General features: G+C 55.0%; 1 protein-coding gene across 2 annotated transcripts in view; it reads right to left on the reverse strand.

Moving 5' to 3' along the window:
• MSI1 (musashi RNA binding protein 1) overlaps positions 1-18,501 on the reverse strand; it is a 29,681-nt gene that overhangs the window by 3,166 nt on the left and 8,014 nt on the right. The window contains exons 7-14 of one of the 2 annotated variants that reach the window (XM_068654066.1): positions 9,002-9,050; positions 6,955-7,037; positions 6,359-6,476; positions 4,709-4,789; positions 3,483-3,539; positions 738-806; positions 497-651; positions 22-111 (exon numbers count right to left, since the gene is read on the reverse strand). In XM_068654066.1, the coding sequence (XP_068510167.1) occupies positions 46-111; positions 497-651; positions 738-806; positions 3,483-3,539; positions 4,709-4,789; positions 6,359-6,476; positions 6,955-7,037; positions 9,002-9,050 (678 nt within the window). In that variant the 3' untranslated portion in view covers positions 22-45. The remainder of the gene's footprint in view (positions 1-21; positions 112-496; positions 652-737; positions 807-3,482; positions 3,540-4,708; positions 4,790-6,358; positions 6,477-6,954; positions 7,038-9,001; positions 9,051-18,501) is intronic. The other variant, XM_068654067.1, reaches the window with a different exon arrangement.

Consider the following 18,501-nt stretch of genomic DNA (forward strand, 5'->3'; position numbering starts at 1 on the left):
GCCTGTTTGAAGCTCTCTTACCTCCTGCCTCCTTGGTCCCCAGCTTCAGTGATACCCATTGGTAAAAGCTGTTGCAATCAAGGGACCCTGCGAGGAAAGAGTTAAAACCCCCTGTTAAGCAAACAAAAGAGAAGTGAAGAAAATTACTACCAAAACATATTCAGTCGCGGTTCAGATGCTGGGAGCGCAGTTCCAGTTGCAGGTGCCAGGACTAAAGGAGCCCAGCAACCCGCAGGACACTGCGTCAGGGCCAAGATGAGCTTTGGGAACATCTGGGCCAGGTAGGGGGAAGGTCTGGAGATCAGGACCTTGAGTTGTGGCTGGGGAGAACCAGCGGAGCCCAGGGAAGCAGCAGGCTCCCAGCGGTGGCATTTCCCGACCAGAAAGTTGTCTGCCCCCCCCCCTGCTCACCTCCATCACCGCGTGGAGATGCAGCCCCCTCCCATGCCCCTGCCACCACCCTCCCCCTGCGCAGAGCCCACCAGGGAACACTCACCCCTAGGCTGTGGCCGAAGCCGGTGCTCGGGGCCGGGCTGGCAGCGCTGATGTAGCTGCTGACCCCTGAGTCCTGGTTGGCGGCTCCGTAAAGCTCCGCCATCGGCCCGGGGCTGGTGGTGCCCAGAAATCCGCCGGTGCGACTGGGGGTGGAACCTGGGAGAGGTGACAAAACTGGAGTGAAGATCCCCAAAACGCAGGCCCGTCCTGCCTCACGCCCCGGGGAGGAAGGTGGCACTTACCTGTCCCTCGCACCACGGCCGCCGCCGCCGCTGCTGCCGCCATTGGTCCATACGCAGTGAGGGGGATTGCTGCAAAGGAAGGCACGGGCACCTCAGGGACCACGTGGCTCCACGGGGAATTCCTCAACGGGGCCCTTCCTGTCCCCGCTGCGAAATTCCAGGGCCATGCAGGCACATCGGCCTCATGCAGCGTGCAGGATGGCCACAGAGGAGAGCAGGGGAGTGCCCAGCCCTGCCTCTGCTGCTACCCTTGCACGGGGGGACACGAGCCATGCTCTGCTAACCCCACATCCCGGAGCAGCTGAGGGATGTGGAACAGCTGAACCAGAGAGACAGATAAATCCCAGGGTATTATAGGTACAAATTTTGGCTATAAACGTGGAGAAATCCAGCAGCTCGGAGCGATCCTCAGTGATGTGAGGCTCAGTCCCTCCCCTCTGTTTCGACACTCTTTTTTTAACAGCCTCTTTCTACCTATTTCTCTGCTCAAGGCACGCCATCCTCCCCGCTTTCACACCTGAACTGCTCAGCCCCTCGCTGCTCGTTGCAGACGAGCAGGAAACATATACCAAGGGAGCAGGAACTAAAAATGGCTTAATTAAAACAGTAAGTCTTAATTTATACGTAGCAGTTTTAATTCCCAACTCGACTGCCATAGGCAACCAGCCCTCGGGGCAGGAGGCATGCAGCCAGCGTGTTTCTCTTTGCCCTTAAAATGACTGGGTCAGCATTTCATGCTTGAATGTGAAATTCGCCGTGATTCTGTTTAGAGCACCATAAAAAGAGGTCAGAACAAATCAATCACGTTAAGGCTGAAATCCAGACTAGCTTATAAGGGAATATTTAGTAGCAGGCACCAGCCTGTTTCAGGCAAACGTCACACAGGGCTTAGATCTGGGTTTGCCTCTCGCTGCAGGCCCTGGGCCAAGGCGAGCATGCTGCAGCTCCGCATCGCCCCCAAAGACACCGCTCTGGGGAGGAAACGCTGCTGGCAGCCGCCCGCCCGCCCCACCACTGCTTCAAGGCCCTAAAACAGATGAATGAATGTGCTTTTAATGAGAACAAGGGCCAGGCCTTCTCAAGGACTCCAATTCTTTTTTTTCCAGGAAAATCCCTTCTGGCTTTTGCAGGCTGTGTATGGAGGGACCAGGTTGGTGCAGCGACCACAAGGCACCTGCGTGTTCTCCCTCGGCTCGCTGGAGCAATCAGCCCCGCTTGTGCCATCCCCTCAGCTCAGCTCCCCGTGCCAAGCCCATTTGCAGGCGCTCAGCCACTCGAGGCACGAGGGCCCTTGAGCTGCAGGGCCTTTGTAGGATCCGAGGGGGCCCCGCGCTGCGCGGGACCGGCTCCAGCCTACACATGGGAACCTCGCGGCTTCGCCAAGAGGCTGCTCAGCGACTGCTTAGCAGTAGGTAAGCGGAACGGGGAGGGAAGAACGCCACGATCCCCAGCTGGTGCTTCAGCCAGACACTCAGGACTGGAAGCTGGCGTGGCACCCAGCCAGGCAAAGCAGCATTGAGAACTTGCTGTTGTGCAGGGCCCTGCTGCACCCCAGCTGCCAGCGGGCCCCCGGCCATTCACCTCCATGAGGAGGGGCACGGTGCAGCCCGGGGCGGACCTCAGAGGGAAAAGTACTTTTTTTTGTCAGGTCCCCTACAAATTTTATGTTTTGCTGGGAAAATGACACGTGCAAATACATACCGAACCCAAATCTCCTTTGTTTGGCAACCAAAAGGCTTAGAGATGGGGTCAGATGCTTATGCAGTTGCATCCCTGATGTCAGGGAGGGATATTGTTAAGAGGGAGCTGGGATTTCATCTCTTCCTACCTCCCTCAGGGCAATTTGCTCATTGCTGGCTGCCAACCTCAGCATCCCGGAAAGCGGAGACTCCCTGAGGACCGACAGGGCTCTGTGCCACAAAACCCCCTTTCAGCCCTGTTCGTACCGATAATTTCGGGGGAGCTTCTCAGGAAGCTTTTCCACACCCCCACTGCAGAGATTCGCACCCTGAGACAGGTGGGGGCAAGGAAGCGCTGGAGAGGAGGAACACCATGGACATGAGATGGCACACGGGGAGTGGGGTGCTACACAAAGCTGCTCTTCTACAACAGATACCACGGACACGACAGAGCTGGGGGAAGCATGGCCGTGGGAGGGAGAGTGGACAGAAGGAGCACCGCCTAGAGAAGGCACCACACATGGTGCAGGGGCTGAGGATCCAGAGGGTGTTTACACTCTGAGCCAGGACTAGCCCTGGAGCACAGCCCCCTCTGGCCTCGTTTCATCCCACAGGGACTGAGGGACCCTACACCTCCTGCTCAGGGATGTGGGAGCGCCCCACGCCCTCTCCCTCCTCCCAGCACTCCAGAACTTGTCCCTGCAGCAGCTCAGGTTCAGGTCACTCGTGGACCTTTGAGAAGTCACCCTGCTCTCTGGAGTTTTCCGTACCTGACTTAGACCCAGCCCAGGGCGAGGAGCTAAAAAAGAGGCCAGCAGCAGGAAATGCCATTTCGGAATTACAATGCCTTCACCTGGTGTGACCTGCACTGCCCTTCTCAGAGGCAGCTCACAGGGCCCTGCTTCCCTCTCCACCCTGCCAGCCCCAGCTGTGGATGGAGCTCGCACGGAGGGAACAAGGAGCTCTCCCAGCCTAACTGCAGCAGGCTGTGGAGCAGCAACACCACTGGAACAGCCCAAAGCCCCCTTTGCCCAGCTTGTGAGTTTAGGAAATGAGCGGGACTGACCTGTGAGCTCAGGGAGGACGGGGGCACTCGGGAGAGGGGTCCGCTCTACACGGAACTCTAAAAACGAAATGCAAGACAGCTTAGGAACCCATCAACCGCCCCCAGGGAGACCCCGCAGACAGGCAGCAGCCAGGGCTGCTGTGGGAGCAGGCTGCGACCGGGCCAGTGCCTTCTTTAAACTAATTTCTAACTGGTGCTGAAAGGTGCTGGGCCCCAGAGACTGAAAGAATCTGTTTGTCCTTAGCATGAATCTGGAAGGGAGGGCAAGCAGAAGCTTCACCTGCAGCCCAGCCAGGTTTTACAGTGAGGCACTCGAAGCCACGGGGACTGAGAGCCACGAGCTGCATTCGCAGGGAGCTTCCAGGCAGCCAGGAAGCAACAGCAGCTTTCAGCCACAGCCAGCCCGGGCTTGCCGGGGGGAAGAGCCAACTGCCCACTCCCAGCCCCTGCCAGCAAGGCTTCGTGTAACAACCCTGAGACTGAGGGGGAAGGTAAGGAGGGGATGCTCAGAGTTGCCACTTCTCTAGAAAACAGTGAGGAGGGCTTTTTTCTCTGCGTGTGCTCAACCTCCATCCCTGGGCTGCTGGGGAAGGGGAAGGAGAAGAGGCCCCGGGCAGCTCTGGCAGCTGCGGCACAGCAGGCTCCAGCCATTGATGGCAGCGGCCGTGTCCTGGGCACACGGCAGGGCTGGGAGCTTCAAACCCCTCAGACAGGAGGGACGGGCAGCCCACAGCACAGCAGGAGCTGCGAGAGGTCCAGGCAGGGCTCACAAGGCAACCACAGCATGCAGGCGCCTGTGTTTTGGGTGCCGAGGGGTTCCCCAGCCCACAGCAAGCTGCAATTCAAACTCCCCTGCTACTTTCAGAGCGGTGGCAACTCTGGTGAAGAGAGACAGACACACACACAAAGGCAGCGAGACAGGCAGAGCTGCGGGGGCCCTCCTGGGTAACAGCAGCAGCCCTACGGAGGAGGCTAACATAAAGGGCAGCAGAGCAGCCTGGGGCTTTTCCTGTCACCGGGGTGTGAGGATAATCCTAATGAAGGACAGGCTGCTCCCACCTATTCCAGGGCTTCTCCCCTCCCCCTTCCACATCCGTCTCCAATTTAAAGAAAGACCAAAAAGGGGGGGGGGGAAAGGGGAAAAGGGGCAGAGCCTGGGTCACGGATCATGCCAAGGACTCCCGTCACCTGAAGGCAGGCGGAGAAAAGGAGCGGGGAGCACTCACCAGGGAACTGGTAAGTGTAGCCGGGCGCGATGCCAGTGTAACTTCGACTCGCGTAGGTGGCAGCCTGGAAGCCTGGATAACCTGGGGAACAGAACAGGGCGCTGTTACTGCAGCCTCACCGTGTCCCTCTCCTCGGTGCCCAGCTGCTCACGAGCAGCGTGACCACTGCCCTCAGAAAGAACACACACACACAGCACAAAACCCAGGGAATCGCTGAGGCAGGGAACGGGATGCATGTGAGCTGGCGCTTTAACAGCCCCATTGACTTTTTCCCTCGCTCCCAACATGTAGGGACACGAAGGTTTCCTTCTCGGCAGCTCACAGCTCTGCAGAAAGCCTTAGTCTGATGCGTCAGCTGGACTTAGGGACAGATCGGGGAGGTGGTGGCATCTGAAAGGCTGAAAGCTCTGAGTCACTTTTGCACCAGAGATGCTGGCAAATGCAGGCAGAGCACTTCTTCCCGGAGCCGGGCAGGAGGACAGTGCCTGCCACTCCCGGGAAGCCGTCCACCTCTACAGCACAGGCCTGTGAGAACGCCGGACGTTGACTCAGAGACGAATATTTGATTTGAGATCTCCCAAGAAATGAATACGTGGATTCTGCAATGACTCAGCTCGAGCCTCGCTACTTTAAAATTCAGATGGCTTAGAAAAGGCAGAAGCCCAAACCGCAGGCTGAAGATTTGTTTTCCTTCAATAAGTCCAGTGAAAACACTGGGGGAAAAAAATGCCCTTTTGGGGGTTTTGTTCAGTGACTGCCTGTTATCAGCAGGCTTAGCAAGGAAAGCCAGGCTGAGTACAGCCTGTCCAGCAGCACCAGCGATGATCCTGAGCAAACAGAGTGCTCCTGGTTCGGCTCGAGGCTGGCCAGAGCAGGGGGAGGGAGGAGGGCTGGGAACAGAGACCATGCTGGAAGGTTCGTGCTCCATTCAGATCCAGGCACGAGGCTTTTGTAGACCTGGAAGTGGAGGCTGCTAAAATCTTGCATCTGAGTGCATCCACCTCAGAATCACTGAGGGACACGAAACCCAGCTGGCTGTCACTGATGGCTCTTTATAACAGTCCCACAATAGGGGTATGGTTTTCCTTGCACTACCAGATACTTGCTGTCCGTGTGAGGGAGGGAATGAAGTGAGACAAAGCTTAACTAAAATGTTAAGGGCATTTTCATAGTCTTCAAGCAACAGTAAGAACCTTTATAAGGGTGACTATTTCAAGTGGAAACTTTGGGGCTCTTCTAGGAACTAATCCATCAGAAAGCCTGTAGAAGCACAGGGGGGAAATGCTTGGGCATGGATTATTCCGCATTTGGCTCAGCTCTGAGCTGTGCCCTGTTCCACAAGAGCCATTAGGAGTTACTGGTTATACGCTACCATGCGCTGAGCTGCAGAGGAACAGAGCTTCCCAGCACTTGGCTCCCTCCGGGCAGCTCCTCCGGCTGTCACAGGACAGCAGCGACAAGTTTGCAGTTTTTCCAGGTGCCACCAGAGGGCAAGTTGTGATCGCAAACAGGTCCCGGCACTCCCCGGCTGTCCCCAGCCCTGCACCAGGGAGAGCTGCCCTTGGCCGCCCTGCCCGCTGCAGGCTCCTGGCAATAAAACCTCGGAGCTGCTGCTGGGCACGACTGGGATGAGATTTGTCCGGGGCTTACCCAGCATGCCGATCCCCAGCATGAAGGCATCCATCCCGTAAGGCATGACTCGGGACCGCCCTCGTGCTGAGCCCGTCGGGGACATCACCTCCTTCGGCTGGGCTTTTTTGCACTCCACCTGCAAGGAAGACAAGGTCAGACCTGGCTGTGGCCAGCACAGAGCACACAGCCCCTGGGCTGGGGGCCAGGCAGGTTGCCCACCAGGATGGCTGTCCCCAGCCGCCACCTCCAGTCCCACCAGCCCGTCCCGCTGTCCTTCCCGTCCTGCACACTGCCAGCCTCCCCTCGCTCTGCAGACACAATGGGCATGGAGGAGCTCAAACGCTGCTCTTATCCAGCCCTTCATGTTCCACCTGGCCCTGCAATGGGGCCTCAAAGACTCATTTTCCTCCTTTCTGAATAAAGGTAGTGCTCTGTCCCCTCCCAGGCCACCGTGAGGTTTCACTGTAACTTAAAAACCTGCAGCACTGCGCGGTTTCAGGTACAGTTAAGGCACTCTTCCTGAAATGCCAGCATCGTGCTGCTTCACCTGTGCCACTGTGCCCCTGTGCCACTGCTCTGCTCTCCATCAGGCACCTCCCTGCCCAGACACTCACCATTTTGTTGTTGATCTCATGGAAGTGGATTTCACAGACTTTTTCCACAATGTCTTCACTTTCAAATGTAACAAAGCCAAACCCTGAAGAAAAAGCAAAACCCCTTGGTCAGGCGAGAGCTCTGCAGAGTTCGCACCCATCCCCTGCATTCTCTTATTGGCAGGAGAAGAGAAGGAGCCACAAGCTTCAGGGACAGTGCAATCAGCCTTTGGAAATGGCTGTGCCCCATCTTCCCTCTCCAGCAACTGCTGCCTTTGTGCAGAAGACAAGACCATCCCTTACGGACTGCCCTTTCCTTCTCTTTCTGTGCATCCCACCCCCTGCTCTCGACCCAACTGTTCTCAAAACCAAGTGTTTTTGTTTTGCTTTGTTTTTTAATTTTGCTATTTGCAAGGCAAAGCACACGCCTGATAACTCTGGGGAGGATCCCAGCAGACGCTCACACAAAAGGAGCTGGTAGAGCAACGACCAGCTGCTTGCCAGGACATCCCCATCCGTGCTGGAGGCAGCACACCCGCAGTAACACCCTGCTCATTTCCTCTTCGGCCACTGCTCATAAAACCTTGCATAAGCGGGCAAGTATCAGCGACATGGTTACAGGGAAAGAGAGGGAGCTGCACAGATAACGCATAGGCAAAGCGATCCGCAAAGCTTCACCAAAGTTTAGTCCTGGGGGTAAGACACAGCACAGCCCTGGCCCACGCTCACACCTCCTTTCTCCCACCAAACCCTCTGCAGACAGTTTTGGCAAACACCAGCGAGGGTGGGCAGACTAAATTCAGCTGACTAAGCTGTTTCTGGAGAACTGAGGCAGGTTGAAGGATCTCTCTAGGCTAGCATCACAGCCACGCAGGGATTAAGCAGAGCTTTCTGCTTTCCAGAACAGCCGGTTTCATGGTGCTTTACAATAACTTTCAAGGACGGGGATCCACTTTTTCTCTGTACTACAAAAGAATATCTCCACAAACCCTTCCCGTCTGCCCGTGCCCAGGTAGTTACACAGCATTCCTCTCAACACCCATGTGTGGAGGGGCTCAGGAACTCATGAGCGAAACCCTGATGCCAAAACCTGTCCTGAGACCTCTGCCAGGCCCACGCTGCTGACACAGCGGCACGCAGCTCTCCCTGCTCCCTCCTTAAATACCCAACAACTCTCATTAACTAGTGACTGAAGGGTACCCATGGAGGAACAGGGGTTGGAGCATTTCTTCCCTTTTAAGATGAAGCTGGAACACATCCCAAGGCATGCAAACAGAACAGATGTAATGTGTTTTTTTTGAAAAAAAGCAAAAAGAACCAAAGGGCACGCAGTGCAGCATGAGCAGAAGGAAGTGTCCCCTCCCTGATGTGGGGGCAGAGGTGCTCGGAGGGGCTTCAGACAGCTCACAGGGCTGCTTCTGGACCAGACTTGGAAGATGCTGAAGCCAGGTTCGTAGGTTAAGCTGTTTCCAATCAATCTGAGTCGGTGCAGTACCGGTGTCAAGCCGTGCCAGGCACTGAGGCAGGCAGGCTGCAGACACACGCAGGGAGCGGGAGGCAAGGACACCCATGGGTGGGCTGGCTCTGGAGCTCACACACATTACAGCCTTGTTCCCATCCTGTAACCAGACCCCAGCAGGGCTCGTGTAAGAAAAAGGTGACCTGGGAGCACAAGCGGGCTCCCAGCCGAGGAAGGGGTGAGAGGCAGGCACTCCTCAGCCTCTCTGTCAGCGCTCCCGGGGCTCGGGTTACACAGGACAAGGTAAGACACACACTGCGGGCTGGAGCCACCGAGGTACGCGGGGAGGGGAGGGGAGGGGGCCGCCTCCTCTCACATATCTGCAACTCAGCGAGTTTACAGCACAGGAAACGCACTGGACAAAAGCTCTCTGTGCTGCAAGGGACGCTGGTAAAGGATGCAGATGCAGAAGGATGGGGCGACTGGAGGCAAGATAAAGAGCAGCTGCGACCCGCATGCCCTGCTGCTGGGATACCAGCGCCTCCCTGCTCAGGGCAGGAGGGGGACCCTCCCTGCTCCCTGCTCCTACAGCCAGGAGACTGCTCTCACCTCGGTGTCGGTTGGTTGTCTTGTCAAACATCAGCATCGCATCGTCCACCTGCAAAGAGAAGGGCTCCCATCAGGTTACTGCAAGCATCGCCGACATATTTGCACAAACCCGGCCTCCCCAAACCAGCAGGGATCAAGACCTCCCATCCCCAAGAAGGAAACAGGGTGCACGCACCAGGCTCATCCCCACAGCGTGGGCCACCGTGCCCCTTGCCCAAACTGAAGCCACCCGGCCTGGGGCAGGTGCTGCCGGGCTGAGCCCCTCACCCGGCCCCAGTCCCTGCCAGCTCCCCCCTCCCCACGCTGCAGCCAGCGACCCCAATTGTTTGCCTGCGGCTCCAGCCGGGGGGCAAAGAGCAGGGAAGGCATTGTTCCCAAATCCCAGCCTCAAAGGAGAGGAGAATTAAAGGGGGGGAGAGAAGCAAAGCTGGAGAGGGGAGAGGAATAAGGGGCCTCCCAGCGACGGGGGGAAGCGGAGGCCTCAGACAACAGAGCCCGCCTGGGAAAGCTGGGAAGCGGCCCCCGCCCCCACCCCGGAGGAGCCTTTCCTCTAAGTGAGGTTTCCCACTGCTGGAGGCTGTAATTAGAGCAAATTTACTGCAAGGCCTGAGCGAGGGCTGCCTCCCCGGGGGGAGGGGCGGCCGGCTCCCATCCCCCAGCCGGCCGGGGGCTGCTCGCCTCCATGGTGAGGCCAGCGCATCGCCCAGCACATCCCATCGCCCAGCACATCCCATTGCCCAGCACATCTCCCAGTGCATCGCCCAGTGCATCCCATTGCCCAGCACATCTCCCAGTGCATCGCCCAGCACATCCCATTGCCCAGCACATCTCCCAGTACATCACACAGTGCATCCCATTGCCCAGCACATCCCATCACCCGGTGCATCCTCATCGCCTGGTGCCTCTTTCCCCCCCCCTCCACCTTCCCACTGGGCGTTTCCTTGCAGAGACACATCTGCACCGCGCCGCAGGTCAGGCGGAGCAGGGTTAAAAAATACACTTCAATCCCCTCCGTGTAAGCCCCAGTGTAAACCTGTCCCACTGACCCATCCCTCCTCTCTAATACCACTGCCTTAATCCGATTATGAAACTGGACGTGCAAGTGCTCGGGGGAGGTGGCGGCAGTCTTCGGCCAGCAGCTGCCCGGCGTTGCTGCCATGTGCGAGGCGCCTGCTCCCCGAGCAGCGAGCACCCAAACTCCACGGCAGGGAGGGGACAGCTCGCCAGCATGGGCACTGCTCTTAACTTCAGCTCCCCACAGACAAAACAGGGCACCTGGCTCCACCTCGGTGCCCCAAGGATGGAAGGAGCCATTGCTAACGTTTCCAGTGCCACTGTGAGCAGACAGACGTCATCGCCAATGCCCTTGGGGTTGTCCGACACGTCTGCCCTGCAGGAGCGAGGTGACAACAGACAACCTGGCTCCCGCTCATCTTGCGCTCGTCCTGTCCTGGCTCTGCCTCCCTCTGCAAAGTCACCACCTGCAAAACGTGAGCAACCCAGCCGGAGCCATGGGACACGTACAACTTCGCACAGATCTGAAGCGATGCCTCAGCAGCTTCCCAAGGTGCAGCCGTGGAGCTGGGGGCTGAAAACACCTCCGTGTGCTGCTGTTCCCCACCGCCCCTCGCTCCTGTCCCTGCACCACTTCCCTTCATGCCTGTGATGGCGGGGAACCTGATGTGGCTTAAATTTTTACTGGCTGTTTTTATGCGTTTTTTAACCCAGCTCACAGAAAGGTTGGGCACACAGCTGACCTCCTGCATCTGATCAGCCCCAGCAGCCTCCACAGGAGCAGCTGCACATGGCGGAGCCCCACGTGTACGAGCACAAACCCAGCTCAGGGCACCAGCCTGGGCAGCGGCCGCTGCACTCCCACAGCGCTCCAGCACTTGGAGTGGGGAGAAGGGTAACAGCTTCATCCCAAAACACGCTTTGCACGCTGAGAGGAGAGTCGCAGCCTGCCTCAGCCTGGTCCTTTTATCAAGTTTCTGCCAGTGCTTTGAAATCAGGTGTCTGCTCAGCACCCTGAAACGTGCTGGTGTTGTGAGAACCTATTTGTGGTAACACGTGCCTTGTTGGAAGCTGGCTCCTGTCATGAGCTAAACTGAAATGGACACATTTATATGGACATGTAGTGTATATATATGTAAATATGAATACTATGTATGTGAAGTAGTCTTAACCCACCCAACTCTGGGGCCCAAACTTTACGCAGAGCTACAACCACTGCATTTTATTGCCAAAAAAGCCTACGTACGACCACCCCTTCTCACCCTGCCCAAGGCAACAGGTGAGATGCGTTTGGTGGTCTCAGCTCGGCATGGCTCCGCTCAGCTCCCTGAGGCAAAGCCAAGCCCAGCGGCCTCCCCTTGGCCCCATGGAGGCCGCTCATGCCTCATAGCCCTCCGGGTCGGAGAGAAGGCCGAGCCCCAGCACCTCCGCTCGGGAGCCGAGGACAAAGAGAGCCGGTGCTGGCCGGGAGGGGAAGGCGGTGCTGAGGGGGCAAGCGCCCCGGTGGGCGACCATTGTGGCGGCGAGGCCGCCGGGAGACCCCCGCCGCGACGGGCCCGTCGCGGCGGGGGTCTCCCGGCGGCCTCGCCGCCACAATGGCCGCCCGCCGGGGGCCGCGGTGGGCCCCAACAAAGGCGGCCGCAACGGGAGCCGTCTCCGCGGCAACGCGGCCGCCATTGGCAGCTGCCGCCCGGATTAGAGCGAGCGGCGGGGCCCGCACAAAGCCGCCCCGCGGCGCCCGCTCTCCTCAGCCTGGGGGGGCTTGGGGCGGAGGAGGGAGAGAGGGTCCAGCGGGTCTCTCCCGATGGAAGAAGGTGAAAAAGCACCAGGGCTTCGCCTCCCTCCTGCACCGACCCAGACGCCGCCATCTCGCCTCAGCCCCTGACCATGGGGGGCCTGAGCGGGGTGTTTTGTGGGATGCGGGCGGAGGGGTGGTGAGGATGAAGGGCGCATGAAGGACTCTTTGTGGTTCACACAGATCCCGGCCCCACACCTCCCTGAAGGGTGGCGGAGACACCTCGGCTAAAAGCAGCCAGAAATGCAGGTGGGAGAAGCGCACGGCAAACGGCACGCAGGCTCAGCAGCACCCCAAAGTTCATTTTAACAGGGTGTGGAAGTAATCTGTGATCATAACTGGACGTGAACAAAGGCTTTCTCGCTGGGTGAATTGTCTTTCTCCCGCTCTCCCCCTCCCCTTAAATAAATATTTGTTTCAATTCTTTAAACACAGTCAAAGAAGCAGATCGCTTTACTGGAGGACTGTTTAGCTTAGTGGTCAAGGCTCTCTCCCAGGGAGCTATTTAGCTTGCTGGTCCAGGCAGCAGTTATCCAGCACTGAGGTTACAAGTTCAAGGTTTGTTAATTCGGAGAGATGCTGCCTCTCCCCGTGCTTGGCCACGAGGGTCAGAACCGTCAAGAAGAGAGGGGTGACAGGAGCAGTACCCCTTGCTCTTTCGATGTGTCCTTCCCAAGGAACCCTACCATAAAGGATCACTTTCTGACAGGTTTCTGGCAGTGAGGGAGTTGGTACCACGTCCCCGAGCCTTAAACCCAAGGTAACATCACCTCTCCATTCTGCCTCCAGAGGCTCTCTCTAGCTTTGGAAGCCAAATGGGATTGGGAGATAAAAAGGCTTTGGCTCAGTGGAAGTAACACATCCATGAAGTGGGGGGAAAAAACTCCCCCTGAGGAGGAACTCCTCATCCTTCATGGAGTTGCCCCTGATGCAGGTGGGCGACAAGCAGCACCCTCCTGAGAGGCCCTTCTGGAACCAGCACATGATATTAGCAAGGTTGGGGTGACAGGGAGGAAAAGTGACAGGTTCACAAAGAGACTCTCCACCAAAGCACCCCTCAGCCCAGCCAAAGCATTCAGGTGCCTCCCAAACAGGAGACATTTTATACCAAACCAGAATGCAGTACGATCCACTAGGCTCAGCCAAAAAGCCTGACTTTTTTCAGTAGCTTAGTCCCACCCTACCACCTCTCAATCTTCCTGGGACAGCCATGGGTCTCTCTACAAAACAGAAGCCAATGGCAGCCTCTTGCAGATTTTAAATAAATAAATAAAAATTTCCAACACAAGTTTGATGAGAAACATTGGATGCACTTGCACACAGGCAGATCTTGGAGAAAGTTGTAAATATTCAGGCAAAGGCTTTGCAGAGACAGGTGTCTTCCACCTGAACAGCAGCTAAAGACTGCTTGGCTGGTCCTGGAAGGAACCATGGCAACATATTTGTAGGGGAAAAAAACAAAACACCAGGCTGGTGAGACAGCTTCAGCACGGGAAACATAAACCAAATGATCTAGAAACCGCTTGGCCATCCCGTCAAAGGGAGGGCATTAGCCACCCCGAGAAGATCTCCTGGCTGCTCAGACAGGGCAGGCTAATTTTGGGGAGGAGAAAGCACCGACCCAGAGCCCATGGAGCAGGCATGCTGTGACCACATGGCACCAGGTTTCTGAGCCTCCTTACCCCATTCTGCAGAACTGTTCTCAATGGCAACAAAACTAAACGGAGAGACCGAGCCCGCTCTGTGCCACAGGTGAGTGGGTCAGCTTGCCCAGGTGTTCCTGCCTGCTCTCACGCTGCACCGTGGGCACCTGGCAAATATCAGATGAACCACCGAAGATCTGAATGACCATTAGTGCTAGCCCATTTTTGGCTATCTGCCTACCAGATGCGGAGCACAGAGCACCCTTTGTTCCAGAGGCTTTGTTACCACCAGCCGAACTGCCTACTGCCACAAGAGAGGTGATCAGATTCCCCTTCTCCTCCCCTCCCCATCTGTTCCTCGCAACCGTGTTACGTGTGAGAATTTGCATAAGTTGCCCTCTGATCAGCGGAAGAAAATCCAAAATCCAGTTTGGAAATCCATCGCAGGTTGACAAGTCGCTTTGATCCCCGAAATTTCCAGAGAACAGCAGATTAAAGATTAATTAATTAACATTCTCCCAAAGCAAAGTGAGGGAAATCGTGCCTAGCCATAGCGCAGGAACAAGTATTCCCTTAAAGAAACTCCCTATCAGTATCTAAAGGTTCTCCAATTAGTCAGCAGGGAAAACTCATTTAATATACCCGAGTCAACCACACCATTTTTCTGGCAGGTGTACATGAATATGCATTCGTGACAGCCATGCAACCTGCCATTAAATCCCGCGCGCGAGATACGGGGCTTGTTCCCTCGGTCGGGACAGCGCTGGAGTCATCGCCTGACTGAGATCTCAGAATCTGTCTTAAGCAAACGGTCCAGAATTTGGACTGAGTATTAGATGGCAACCTAAAGGTCAGAATCGCACTCAGACCTCAGCAGATTTTTCCTTCTTGTTTGCTTCCAGGATATTTTTAGAGATCAGGTCTCTCTCTGGGCACGATCTACCGCACTGAGAGACGGAGGTTTCGTGACCGACTCATCCAAATATGCAGATCACCTGCAAGCCCAGGGACAGATGCAGCCTGTTTTTAAGCACTTTTCAAGCACTCTTGGAGCCCCGACTGATTAGTGAGTCACGCAGAGGCATCATTGTGAATATATTCTTTGCACTTCTGCTTCACTAAATGCAAAAGCGCACAAGAAACACCAGATTTGGGCCCAGGCCCCCATTTCTTCCAGCACCTCTGCACCCCTAGCTTCTGAAAGGCCCACGTTCCCTCCTAATGACAAACGAGACTGGCTGCACCGAGTTAGAGCAGAGGCCCACACCGCCCAACAACCCCCAGGACACAGACAAACAGCGAGTCCCTTTGAAAGAACAGAAGGACAAGGGAAAGATATTGCGACAGATTCCAGGATCCTCCCTCAGCTCCCAGCCAGTTGTGATTCAGGGATTTCCCAAACCTGAAGGGGTGTCTGTATCTTTACCATGAATTTGTCCTATCATCTTGGAGCCTATGTAAATTTTAGCAACAACACCCTGGGGCAAAGATTTCACAGCTTAGATGAGCTCTATGACAAAAAGAGACCTTATCTGCTTTGAGCCTCTTACCTTGTAATTTATTTGACCCTCTCTACCCCAAAACCTTGTCAGACCAACCCTTGGAAAAGAAAGAGGATCCAAAATTATTCTTCACTTATTACTTTAAGTATATAACTTTGCCTATAAGCTCAGAGACCCAACAGCCCAAAGAAATTTCTCTGATGGTCAACCCCTTTGTCCCCAAAAAGTAATACAGAGCAACACGTTCCCACAGGTTGAAGCAGGAAAGGAGGAAGCTGGGACTCAAGCTCCCGAGGCATCCTCATACGTGTTGAGCAAGACAGAGAACTAGCTATGCCTGAGGTGCTGGGTATGAGGTACCTTCCTCCTCTCCTTCTGTTTCAGGTTTCAGCGAGGGTGGTAGCCTGAGTCTAGAGACGATATTGAAATACTTCCTTGTGAAGTCTCAAGATCTCCAACACTCCCCACCTTAAGCCAAGACACTTGGCTACCCATACTCTGAATGTAATTCTTTTCCTGGACTTCAATCCTACAGTTGAAAAAATCTTCTCTTTACAAACCATGTGCATGTTCCCATCTTGCATCTCAGAGATACTCGAGTTTTGGAGCCAGAAGTATTTCCTAGAGATCCCACCACGTTCAAAGCCCTAGCAGCTGCACCTGACAAACCAAAGCTGGCTTGAGAGCACTTCTCAGTCTCTCATACTGCACTAAAACAAACAAACAAACAGAAAACCACTTTGTATTTTTCCTCATGAAAACATCAGCCCATATTTTTCATTCACAGTTTTGGAAGGAAAAAAAAAAAAAAAAGAAAGCTGTCCTTCTTTGAACCAGGGAAACTCTCACACTATTTGGGATCCTCTTTGAAGCGTCACCTTTCTTTCCCCTGTCAAAACCAAGCATTTCGATATGAAGAATGGGGGTGCCAGCCTCTCCATTTCTTCCCTTAACCCTAAGTAAAGCTCTGGGATTTCCTTCTCACACATTTTCATTTTTCTTTTGTCACTTCCATTTTACGAGGCTCAGAGAAGGTTTTGCACTCAGCAAGGAAAGAAAACAAAACAAAAATAGGACAATAAGCAGAAATGACAAAATGGAAAGTCAGACTCAGTGATCTTGTTTTCTGAAATGGGAAACCGTTTCATTCCGAGCCCAACCAAACTTCCATATTTTCTTCCCCAGCTAATGAACACACAAAGCTCCAAGTGTTGCTCTGATCTGAGACACACCAACACCAGCTACCTTGGTAGACTCGTGAGCTGCAGTGCACAAATGTGGATGACAGAACGTTACAATAACCGTATTTGGCCCTGTCTGTACTGCAGGCCATAGCACTTCCTCTCCTAACCCCTACAGCCCATACGTGCTTTCTGGCTGGACTAGAGGGTATTTTTCAAACAGCATCTCTCCCAATTTAAAGGCTCCAAGTGGTGGCACACCTACCCCACGCTTAAGCTTGCAGCCCCAGGGCCTCCTAGAAGATAACCTCCATGCAAAGCCAGCAGCACTCCGTGCTCCCTTGTCCTCAGAAGCAGAGGATGGCCTCTCACTGAAGCTGAGAGCCAAACCGAGCCTGCCTTTGGATTCACAAAGGTTGACTGAAGAGCACAGCCAGGAGCCTGATAGCTTGATCCTGAGGAATCAGGACAGCGTGACTTGTGCTCCCCTCTCCTTCCTCTCTAGGATCTAACCGTGGCTGCTCCCACGGCTTCCTGAGCAGGCAGGAGGAAAGAAGAATGATATTTCCCCCTGCCAGATCCTGGAAAAACAGGGAGTCTCTCAGCGGAAGAGGAAACAGAGACAAAGCCATTTCCCTGGAGGGTGAGTCCCCCAAGAAGGGCACCCTTAACAATTCTTTTACAGCCAATCCCAATCTGACTCCAGAAGATGTACTGTCCCAGGTGACTTAGACAACGTTGCTGGTTACACAACAGAGGCTTTCCACCATGCGGCTCACCTGCCTGAAGCTTCACCTCTCACTTAAAGGTGCCATAAATTTAGGAGGTGGAAGACCACAAAGTCGGGTGCCAAGTGTCCCTCTGGAGAAGGGATCCCAGGAAACCTCTGAAACCCAGGAGGCCCCGAGCATCATAAAGAGCCTGCGTACCAAAGTCATGCTCTCCATAAGAATGACTCACGTCTGAAATGTGGGCAACGGGCTGTTCTTAGCCCTGGAAACCACAGAGGCACATTCAGAGCTCTGAACCCCAGCGCTGATGGCCACAGAGGCTTTCCTCAGCCATGTGTGCCCCCGCCGATCCCCCAGCCAGCCGTACGGAAACACCACCTGCAGAGAGTTTCTCGGGGAACAGCTTTCCTGGCCTCCGATGAATTATTTGAGGCTTGGCCTGGAAGATGGCTAGAGACCAGGGAGTATGCTTCGCGTCAGAGCTCTGAGGAGTCTCTGCTCGGCTGAAACGACCAGATGAGTCAGGAAACAGCCCCAAAACCAGAGAATCAATGCGACCAGCCCTGACCTCTCCCCATGGAAACTCCCGGGAGCTGAGAGGCCAGCTGCATCGACCTAATGCAGACGGAGCAGCGGATGTCGGCCGGGATGCTGCGTCTTGGGCAATGAATGCACTGAGCTGTGCAGAACCCTCCCTTCTGCCCGGTCCTAAGAAAACAATCTGACACCACCACTCCTTGCCAGTCTCCTGGTGTAAGGACCCCGTTCAACACGCGACCATTAAATGAGAGGAATGTAACAGGGTAACACTCCAAAAGAACTGGAAAGGAGTTCTCAAACTGGACTGTGACTGCTTGCAAACTGAGTGCTACATGACATGCTTCTGCTTCACATTAACAAGGGTACAGTTCAGGTTAAAAGGGGATTACACCCAAGACATTTCAGCTTCCTATCGAACACAGCCAGCATTAGAAGCACAGAAACATGCAGCTGACAACCTTCAGATGACACAGACACATGGACACCACCACCTTCAGTGAAGCCCTTCAGTGACAGCATGTAAAAGCTCCCAGGGACAAACAGTTCGCTTATTTCTAACAGAAAATAAAAACCACACAGAGCTTATGACTCTCAGACACGAGGATTTGTGATGACTTTTGCCATTATCACTCTCTTAGGGCTACGCAGAAACAGAAACAAGTCTCTCTTTGCAGTCACAACAGCACTCCAGGCACACACACAGTTGACTTTTGAAACTGAGCGAAGGTACTGAACAAGCACTCGTTCCAAATTGTCTGCCCAGATGTTCCAACGATCTGGCAAAACTGATTTCAAAACTCCCCCCCTTTTCACCAGCTAACGTGCCTTAACGTAGCATCACCCCTTTGCATGATCTTTCAGAAAACAACGAATACTGAAGCCTTCATCCCTCACACTCTCCACAGCTCCCGTGGCACTGTTCCACATCCAGGATGCTATCAGCAACATCCTGGCCAGTTATCACCCAGCAAACCACGCTCTGCCACCCTGGCCAGGGGGGAAGACCCCAACAGCTACTGTTTCCAACTCTTCCTGCCCCAAAACAGCTAAGAAGCACACAACACCACTGAGCAACAGTGAACCAGACCCAGTGC

This window comes from Anas acuta, chromosome 17 (assembly GCF_963932015.1).
Source record: "Anas acuta chromosome 17, bAnaAcu1.1, whole genome shotgun sequence".
Lineage (NCBI taxonomy): Eukaryota > Metazoa > Chordata > Aves > Anseriformes > Anatidae > Anas > Anas acuta.